Here is an 11,013-nt window from a genome sequence, read left to right as displayed (position 1 = left end):
ATCAGTAACATCTCATGGTTCGCAGTACACCGATGTATCAGGGAGGTCACCTGGGCTCTCTACACCAGGAGAATTACTTACATCTCCTTCCTCATGGACAGAGAGAAGCAGGATGACAGGGCAATAGATTTTGTACGGGTGGCTGGCTTCCCCAAGGTGCGGGGTGTCATGGACTGCACCCACATTGCCTTGCATACTCCCAATCACCAGCCTGACATCTTTATCAATCGCAAAGAATTCCATTCCCTCAATATGCAGCTGGTTTGCGCCCACAGGCAGTACATCATTCAGGTGTGTGCCCGCTATCCTGGCAGTCGTTGACTCCTCCATCCTGCGCCAGTCCTCTGTGCCATCTTACAGGCTAGCTTTTGGGCAACAAGGGATATCCCCTCCGGACCTGGCTCATGACTCCTGTTGGGAACCCTGGCACAGCTGCAGAGCTGGCCCACAACAAGAACCATGCTGCCACAAGGAACACCATCGAGCAAACGATCGGCGTGCTCACGCGATGCTTCCACTGCCGGGACTGTTCCGGAGGAACTTTGCCTTGTTCAGCCCTGAGCGGGTATCCAGATCTGTGGTCGTCATTTGCTGCATGCTCCACCACTTCACCATCATGTGGGATCACCTCTTACCACCACCTGTGCAGCAACAAGTACTGCAGGAGGTGATGGAAGGGGAGAAGGACGAGGAAGAGGATGGGGGAGAGAATGCCACTAGCTTCCAGAGCTCTCAGAGACCATCTCATCTGACTCACCTAAATCAGCCCTCCCATCCCCAATACAACAACAGCTCCACAACCCTTTTGAGTGTCCTTATCACCACCATCCGATTGCCTTTTCTCAGTCCAGCCTTATGAGTATTGCTCTCACTTCACCAAAAAGATAAACAGCGCAATAAAATAATGAACTTAACATTCTGTCACCTTCTCAACAATAAACAATCAAATCAGGACTCATATTATAAATTGGATAGCCTGGTGGTGAAGAATAGAATACTGCAGCCTGGTCTTCAGTTGCTTCCAAGCCTTTATTCACAGAGCTCAACATTACACCCACACCACACCCTAAATCAGCTCTTTTATGAATGGATACAAGAGAGTTCCCAATTGATATGCACCACCTGTATACAATTTACACTAATTGACATAAATCGCATGGATACAGTTAACAACTCATCCTTGTATAAACCCTTAGTGCCTGTCGTGTGTGCTCGGTTTCCTATTCTGGTGCTCCTATGAAGTGTTTCCCCAGTGGCTACAGCTTGAGAGGTGGAGAGCTGCTGAGCTTCCAGTGAGGACACTCCAGATGGCCTTGGAGGACAACCTCGAGCAGCTCTGGGCCTAGAGGGCCCGGTTACTGACTGCAGCATCTCGGCCTGGGCTGCAGCAGTCTGGGCCAGCTGGCTGAATGGCATCAGCAGGGGCACTGGCGGAGAGGGGGAGCAGGCATGCTGTCATCCTGAGAGAAGAGGAAGTGGAGGGATAGTCATGCTGTCTTTATGCAGCCTAGCCTGCAATGTAATGCATACTGTCCTCATCCTTCCAGAAAACAATAGCTTTTGACAGACAGTCTGAGAACTGGAGGTGGGACTCAAGAAATAAAGTCCATTGCCCATCGGGATTGGGGGGGGTGGGGGGAGGAAGGGACACTGAAATTTGCTCCTCCTGGCCCACAGGAACCTTACAAACAATTAAAAAACTTATCTTGCTAGGCTTCTTCCGGTCCTGGGTCCGCTTCCTGGCAGGTTTGGCTTAGAGGGGAATCCACCACTGCTTCCCCGCTCAGGTCTCGGGTTAAAATAGCAGTCGGAGCCTGATCTGCATATTTAAAGAAGGACCCCATCGGCTTGCCACCCGTGATTTAAAATTGAAGTCTGGCCAGACCGGGAGAGGAACGGAGTGGGTAAGTACCCCCGCTCCATTTTAACTGACCCCCCCCCCCCACCCGGTTTCTGCCGGGCAAGGGCAGGGTTTAAAATTCTCCCCCCCTCCCCTTATGTTCCTGGTTTTGTTGCAATTTTAGTCACACCTGTTGACTCCGAGTGACTAACAAATCCAATAGGGAATTCAGGAGAAACTTCTTCACCCAGAGAGTGGTAAGAATGGGGAACTCGCTACCACAAGGAGTAGTTGAGGCAAATAGCATAGATGCATTTAAAGGGAAGCTAGATAAACACATGGGGGAGAAGGGAATAGAAGGATATGTTGATAGGGTGAGATGAAATAGGGTGGGAGGAGGCTCGTGTTGAGCATAAACATCGACATGGACCAGTTGGGCCGAATGGCCTGTTTCTGTGCTGTGCATTCTTTGTAATTCTTTGTAATTGTGACTTTTGACGGCTTCATGCCGCATCTGCTCACCTGTATATATAGCAGGTGCTGTTAACGCAGCAGCAATATTCCAAACGAGGTCCCTATGCCAATCGCAGGACAGAGATTTTGAGTCAGTACTGCTGCCACACTTAAAAAACAGTGTACAGTTCTGGTCTCCATATTACAAAAAGGATGTCGAGGCACTAGAGAAAGTGCCAAAAAGATTTACAAGATTGATACCAGAACTGAAAGGATATACTTATCAGGAAAGACTGAGCAGGCTTGGACTCTTTTTTCTAAATAAGAGAAGACTGAGGGGTGACCAGATAGAGGTCTTTACAATTATGAAAGGGTTTGATAGAGTAGATGAGGAGAAAATTTTTCCATTTGTGGAGGAGACCAAAATTAGGGGCCATATATATAAGATAGTCACTAATAAATCCAATAGGGAAATCAGGAGAAACCTCTTTACCCAGAGAGTGGTTAGAATGTGGAACTTGCTATGACATGGAGTAGTTGAGGCGAATAGCTTAGATGCATTTAAGGGGAAGCTAGATAAGTACATGAGGGAGAAAGGAATAGAAGGATATGCTGATAGGGATAGACAATTGTAAACAATTTTACAACACCAAGTTATAGTCCGACGATTTTATTTGAAATAGGGATAGAAGAAGAGCAGTGGGAGGAGGCTCGTGTGGAGCATAAACACCGGCATTTGGGCTGAATGGCCTGTTTCTATGCTGTAAATTCGATGTAATTCTATTGTGGGGAACCTTGCCCACTGATGGATGCACTGCCCACAGTTTGCCTTCCAATTAAAGGTAGAGTGCCCACTATTTCCCTATACGTGTGATTGGCAGGCAAGGCCCCCATCGGCAGTACACGCTGACGAAATCTGCTCCCTTGTGCCAAGCCCTCGTTTCAAAGAAAGCTCACGAGCTGAGGAGGAGGAGGGACCAGGTGCTTTAAGGCGCAGTGCTCACCTCTGCATCATCCACTGTACTTGAGGTAGGTGCCAGCTCAGGAGGAAGAAGATGGGAATCAATCATGGTGAAGAAGGGACAGACTTGGGTCCTTAAGAGTGGAATGCTGCTGGGTAGGAGTCCATCGTGGCCACTGGGCCTCCTGAGTTATACAGACTCCAACCTGTAAGGGCAGTCATTGAAATTGAAACGTTTGATTAGATCAAGATATCTGTATCATGAGCAATCCTGGAAAATGAGTGTTGACTTGCATAGTTCTTTGCCTGTGGTCATATATATATATATATATGTACACACAGACAGACAGATTAATGGAGCAAGGTTGCTTTCTATTAATAAAAGGACATTGCCTGAAGGTGCATGAATGGTGATTTGAGGTCAGTCAGTGGTACCTGCATTCTAGGATCACCACACATTCCAAAAGAATCAGGTCTACCACTCCAGCTGACATTGGTGCTGAACTTTATGTGTCCAAATGACTGTCAAAACAAATCATCTCTTACCTCTGTGATCCAGCGTGGTGATGTCTTCTGTTGCTGCCTGCAAGGAATCAATATCATAAAAAATTAGTACGTTGCTGACTTTCACTTCAATTTGTAGTGGTATCTGAATATTGTCCCTTGGCTGTCGGTTGGGTTCCAAGTGATGATCCATTCATTCATTGTTGAGGCACAGCCACTGCACCTGCTGTTCTTTGCTGTCATTCAGGTAGGTAGCATGTCTGCATTGGGTAGTAGTGAGTCATGATGGTCTGCTTCCCAAGCCCCTGAACCTCCCAGTTTATCCTCTTTTTTAGTTCCTGCTCCGCCTGATCTAAGATGTCCAGAAACCGTAGGATTAATTCTGTATCCAACCTATAGTGTGTAAGGAGATAGTACTCTTTACCCTTGTTTTGTATGACATAGAATCTTACAGCACAGAAGGAGGCTACTTGGCCCATCGTGCCTGTGCCAGCTCTTTGAAAGAACTACCCTATTAGTCCCATTCCCCTGCCCTTTCCCCACAGCTCTGTAAATTTTCTCCCCTTCAAGTATTTATCCAATTCCATTTTGAAAGTTATTATTGAATCTGCTTCCAGCACCCCTTTCGGGCAGTGCATTCCAGATCACAACAACTCGCTGCATAAAAAAATTCTCCTTAACTTCCCCTCTTACTCTTTTGCCATTTACTTTAAATCCTTTGGTTACCGACCCACCTGCCAGTGGAAACAGTTTCTCTATCAAAACCCTTGGAGCACTGGGAGAGTACTGTTTGCCTAGTTTAGTATGACATCTACCCCTGTATACACAGGGAAGGGACTCTAATCTTTCATAAAAAGAGAAAATGCTGGAAACACTCAGCAGGTCGGGCAGCATCTGAGAGAGAAACAGAGTTAACGTTTCAGGTCGATGACCTTTAGTCAGAACTTTCATAAATTGGGTCGGTGGGTTAATCTCAGGAACGACTATTTAGTGACATGAGTAATTTCAAGGGAGGGGGATGAAGTTGCATGCACTAACATATAAATTTACCATCCCATAACATGTATATGCATTACCACTGACGGGTGGATTTATTTCACTCTCTCTCAGTCATGATATCCTGCAATTCATTCCCAGCAATTTGTTATAACTGTGATTGGAAACTGGAGGAATAAAATCTGCGAGAGTTTAATATGAGCTGGAAGTGTTGATAAGATTCATTTTGCGTGACAGGCCACTTCTATCACTTCGACTTATAATTTTTTTTGCCGTAAAATGGCCTTTTGATTTAGCGAAGGACTTTACTAGACAGGGAATAAAATTTAACACAAAACTTGCCGACTAGAAGATGAAAGTGGAATCAAAAGCAGGCCTGAGATCATTACTGCCGACACAGAATGTATTATACGTGCGGGGTTAGCGATGACACTAACTGTGAGGAATAGTCATTATTGCACATTAAAATTCTCTTAGGAAATGGCACACTGTACTCCCGTGAACTAATGCAACTCAATTTTATGTGTTGAATATAAAACAACACAAAGAGGGGATAGCACATTTGCATTTCAAAATAAATGAATGTACTGTGACTGCAAAATGTTAATGGTCCCTTTGGCAAATCTAACTCTCCATGAAAAAGGTGAGATGTGTTATATTGATAGGACAGTTTGAAAGGGACTTTCAGTGTTTGTAAGGAATGCTCATTGCTACTCTTCCCAGATTGACTGTATAGAATAACAGACGGAGCAGATACAAACCAGTCTTAGGAATTGACTCAAAGCATTAGATGGTGAAAACACTACTAATCCTTCCAGCCTAAGGAACAGATGGTAGAAGATCATGTGATCAAATGATCCTATCAATTCCTTCTCGCTGCTTTTACAGTCCCTGTATTGATTGAAGAAAACCATTGACATTTAACATGTGCGCCCATAGTAAAAGTAATTCATCTTCACACCACCCTACCTTTCATTTAGTTTTTGTTTGGAGTTGACTTCCCTTCCCCCTGATTACATAAGCTATTTTTGACATAGCAGATTTCTTTCATAGTGGCTGAAACCCCGACTGTTCAGGGAGAACCAAACGGAACCGAAGCAAGCAATATAAGCTCCTCTCCACTCTTCACTCACATTCAGAAGCGGTTGGAGTGATAAGGTAATGTTACTTCTTGGTGTTTGCGGAAACCGAGGCCCATGAGTGATGAGACTAGCCTGAGGTTAGTCAGACACTCAATTGCTATCTGTGTCTTTTCTAAAATCGGTGGAGCTTTTTTCTCTGGAGAAAACCTCTAGTTCAGCAACGTTCAATCATGTCAGGTGTCAACCATATTTACCAGTTTCTCAGTTGTCATTACATTTAGGGGGCGCTGAAGCAAGATTACAATCTTTTTTTATCCCGCAACCAACACCACTAAAGCAGATTATCTGGTCTTTCTCACATTGCTGTTTGTGGGACCTTGCTGTAGGCAAATTGGCAGCATATCCTACATTATAACAGTGACTACACTTCAAAAGTAATTCATTGGCTGTAAAGTGCTTTGCAACATCCTGTAGTCATGAAAGACGCTATATAAATGCAAATCTTCCTTTCATCAAGGGGATGGAGAGCAGGGCCAATTCTATAAAGTGTAGCTGTGACAATGTTTTTTTTCTGGTGTTATCTCTGAATTAGACTCACTATAAGGCAAGTTAAATCAAAGAACACTCATATACATAAAGTCCCTACTAAATTGCAAAAAAAATGTTTATTTTATACATATTACAGTGTCAGCCTTGGCTCAGTGGTAGCACTCTTGCCTCTGAGTCAGAAGGTTGTGAGTTCAGAGACTTGAGCACTTAATCTAGACTGACACTCCCTTGCAGTACTGAGGGAATGCTGCACTGTTGGAGGAGCTGTTAAACCGAGCCCCAGTCTGCCCTCTCAGATGGATGTAAAAGATCCCAGGTCACTGTTCAAAGAAGATCAGGGGAGTTCTCCTGGTGTGCTGGCCAATATTTATTCCTCAACCATTATCACTAAAACAGACTAACTGGTCATTATCACCTAGCTGTTTGTGGGACCTCGCTGTGCCCAAGTTGGCTACTGTGTTTTCTACATTACAACACTTCAAGACTACACTTCAAAAAGTACTTCAGTGGCTGTAAAGCGCTTTGGGATGGAAAGGCTTTACATTAATACAAGTCCTTCTTTCTTTATATCAAATAATGACCTTGCATGTGTTTGTTATGAAATCCAGCCAGGCTTTCAAAGTTACTTTATGGCTTAAAGATCTCGCCTCCAGGTGCTGTTCACTGTATGTGGAGATGCCGGTGATGGACTGGGGTTGACAATTGTAAACAATTTTACAACACCAAGTTATAGTCCAGCAATTTTATTTTAAATTCACAAGCTTTCGGAGGCTACCTCCTTCCTCAGGTGAACGATGCGGAACGATCCGCATCGTTCACCTGAGGAAGGAGGTAGCCTCCGAAAGCTTGTGAATTTAAAATAAAATTGCTGGACTATAACTTGGTGTTGTAAAATTGTTTACAACTGTTCACTGTACAGGCAGGAGGAAGGGAGGGGTTGGAATGTGGGATGGTGAGACTCCAGTTCCCAGAGTCCTCCGCCTGTTGGAGATCTGGAGCCCGGAGTTTCCGCTGCGAATACAGGATTGACACATCATCAGCACCAGAGTGAGAGCGGCGGAGCCGAGTGCAAGGGAGGGACCTGCGCCAGTCACGGATCCGCTTTCAATTGCACTGTGAAGGACGAGCCCAAAGCAAAATATTACACACAGGCAAAAGAAGGTATGTCAAGGGAGACAGTCTTTAAAAAAAGATGGTATTGATTGGATTCTCTTTACTATTGAGACCTGTGCTAATTATTTTGAATATGTTTTCACTCTTGCCTATTCTTGGGTGGTGGAGAGCACTCAATAAATCCAAGTAGAGCGTGCTTGCACCCGCGTGTGACTAAACTGTGCAAGATGTTTCTGGTACAAAAATTCTTGGTAGAGGCAGGTTGGGCGTTGGTTTGAAGGAGGTGACTGAAGTTTATCGCCTTTGATTATGGGGCAATTCCTTAAAACCACATTGCAAAGTGGAGGGATGGAGAAAGTTTAAGTTCTTTATTTTCCGGTGTTCTTTTAAATTTAAATTGCTCTGCTCGGGCAACCCAGTTGGGGTCTAAAGAGGATGGCAGGTCGCTGAAAACACACGATTTAAGATAAGTGAAAGGTTGTCACCAGCTGCTGCCCAGGAGTAATTTGATTTTATGCTAATGGTTCTACCCGCGGTTGTAAAGAATTTAAAGCGACATAATCATGGGAATGGAGGGATTTTTTTTCACCCCCTGCTGTGATCTTAATGCAAGTAATAACAATGTTAAATGCACCGCATTTCCTGCATCTTTTCCTTGCAGGTTTCTATCAGAAAACAGCGGCGCCCAAATAGTGCACTGAGGACTGAAACACTCTTTTAAGTGGAGAATCCGTGCGAAGCTTCGATATTAGCCGATTATTTTGATCAGCTTGTCTTTTATATCATCAGAAATACGTCTTCAATCGGTTATTTCCCAATTTAACATCAGTCTGTAAATGCATGCTAAAATGGATTTCCCTGGAGCTAGGTGGTGACTGTTACGTTCGAATCACAAGCAACAGAAGGAGAGAGATGGAGAATGCACTGAAACACATTGATTTTTATGTGACTTTGAGCTACGTTGTGAGACTCTGGTGCTAACTGCCTCCTTCGGGTGCTGGTTGGGGGGGGGAGTGTTATTTTACAGTCGATACCGAGGTGATATAGCTCTGCCCCTCCCTGTGTGTGTGTGTGTGTGTGCAGGGAGCTGGTTTCTATCAGAGATGCCTTGAAGGACACCCACCGTTTGGGGGGAGGGAGAGAGAGACATTTTCAAATGGCTTCTGTGGAATTAGTTTTTCTGGGCGATGGAAAAAGTAACCCCGCTGCATGGAAAGAATTGGATTGGGGATTGCACGCCTCCTACCCGCAGATCTCGAGTTCAGCACCAGGGCCAGCTCCCTTTGAGAGTTACGGCTATAAGCACGGGCACCACCACGTAAGTGCAAAGGACATCAAGGTGTGTTGCGACCAGGAACTGGAGACATCTTTCACATACGTTGATGAAAATGTCAACTTGCAACGTGCAAGCCCTCTCCTATCAGATAAAAGCCACACTATCCAGTCCTACCACGGTTCTTCCAGCGAGATCAGGCAAGTCCCCGAAGGGTTGCAGGAACTCTCAATAGTGTCTGATGATGACAGCTCAACCGAGGGCTCGGACTCGTCAGTGGATTATGGTTTCATCAGCGCTCTGCTCTTCCTTTTCAGTGGGATCACACTGGTCATCATATCCTACGTGATCCCCCGCGACGTGACTGTGAATCCAGACAGTGTTTCGGCCCGGGAGATGGAGAGGCTTCAAAGGGAAAGCGCTCGGGTAGGAGCCCACCTTGATAGATGTGTGATCGCCGGACTTGGGCTGTTGACCCTCGGGGGCATGCTCCTCTCCACCTTGTTAATGATATCTATCTGCAAAGGCGAGTTATACCGGAGGCAGAGGTTTTCATCTGCTGGGAGGTCTGGGAAGATTTATGGGTCGTTCAACTTTCGCCTGAGATCTCCGGGTCCCAACAGTTCAACCCAGCGTTTCCCACTAGATACAGAGGACACGATAACTATTGATTAATGGTATTGTATGTTGTAAACTTTAAATATATAAAGATATATTTAATTTGTTCATCACATAGGTTATAATTCTAAAACTGTCGAATGTGAAATAGCCACAATATCCCTTCCATTTCCCACTCCTCCAGTCTTCTGTAATGGAAATCAGGGAAGAGGAAACGTGTATTCCTAATCAAAGTTCGCCATTCCGTCCTCCCACCCAAAAACATTAGATTGAGCAAACATCTGTAGACCGTTTTACTGCTGCCTGGGTTCAGTATGATATCAATATTTCTGAACTTTGGAAAGACCCACAGATCCAGTAACCCCACCCCCCACAAAGGGATTTTCTTGTCAGTTTCCACACTCTGATCTGTTCATAGGAACAGGAGGAGGCCATTAAGCCCCTGGAGCCTCATCTGCCATCCAGTTAGATCATGGCTGATCTGTACCTCAACTCCATTTTCCTGCCTTTGCTCCATATTCCTTGATACCCTTAACTAACAAAAATCTATCAATCTCAGTGATAAAAATTGCAATTGACCCCCAGCCTCAACAGCCTTTTGGGGGAGAGATTTCCAGATTTCCACTACCTGTTGTGTGAAAAAGTGCTTCCTGATTTCACTCCTGAACGGCCTAGCTCTAATTTTAAGGTTATGCCCCCTTGTTCTTGATTTCCCCACCAGAGGAAATAGTTTCTCTCTACCTACCCTATCGAATCCCTTTATAATTTTAAACAGCTTGATTAGATCACTCTTCAACCTTCTAAATTCATGCATGTAAGGCTAATTCCAAATTAAACTTTTGTAAGCCTTTCCCTTCTTTTAAAAGGGTTACTTGCTCTTGCTGCTATATTTGGCTTTTAATTTATTTGTGTTTTATAGAAAATCAAAACTGTGTTCTTGATCAGGTGCATTTAACTTTGGTACAAAAAGGAAATGCTGAGAACACTCAGCTGGTCAGTCAGTATATTTGGAGAGAACAGATGAGTTAAGGATTCAGTGTGGACCCCAAGAGATCTCTTCTCCCACCCCCCAACACATACACACATTTAACTTTGGTGCCTTGGTCTTTTCCAAATGAAAACCAACAGCTTTCCAACATTTTGTTAGGTCTTGATTTATAAACAAAAAACATTTAAAAGCCATCTGATTATTCAGTGATATTGAGCCATTTCTTGGATAGCTCTTTCAAAGAGCCAGCACAGGCACGATGGGCCGAATGGCCTCCTTCTGTGCTGTAAGATTTATGATTCATTTTACAACCTGCAAAGGTCCTTTTTCTTTGAGTGCAATTTGTGCAACATTGATTTGTGCTATTCACAACCACAAGTGTCTGTAGTACCTCTGGTGAATTAACTGCACGTTAATTCATTACAATCCACCAGAGTTGCAGCCAATATTAAAAGGGACCTTAGATACATTTGATTGTGTTTTATATACATATTTTACACCACTTCACTCCAGAAAAGGCATTGCAAGTTGAGCAGGACTGTATCATCTGTGTGCTAATTTGTTCGTATTTATATGTCACTTCTTTATTATGACTAATATGCAAATAATTGTTACTTTAAACTTACAGTAAATACA

General features: G+C 44.2%; 1 protein-coding gene across 1 annotated transcript; it reads left to right on the top strand.

The window, feature by feature from the left end:
- The first annotated feature begins 8,654 nt into the window (after positions 1-8,654).
- Positions 8,655-9,446, top strand: LOC137307180 (transmembrane protein 74-like). Its single transcript, XM_067976550.1, has one exon. It carries the CDS (start codon positions 8,655-8,657, stop codon positions 9,444-9,446), a length of 792 nt encoding a protein of 263 aa, XP_067832651.1.
- Positions 9,447-11,013: the final 1,567 nt, after the last annotated feature.

Source organism: Heptranchias perlo, chromosome 3 (genome assembly GCF_035084215.1).
Source record: "Heptranchias perlo isolate sHepPer1 chromosome 3, sHepPer1.hap1, whole genome shotgun sequence".
In the NCBI taxonomy this organism is placed as follows: Eukaryota; Metazoa; Chordata; class Chondrichthyes; order Hexanchiformes; family Hexanchidae; genus Heptranchias; species Heptranchias perlo.
Note: the sequence above shows the minus strand (reverse complement) of the source record. Positions and strands in the feature narration are given on the sequence as shown.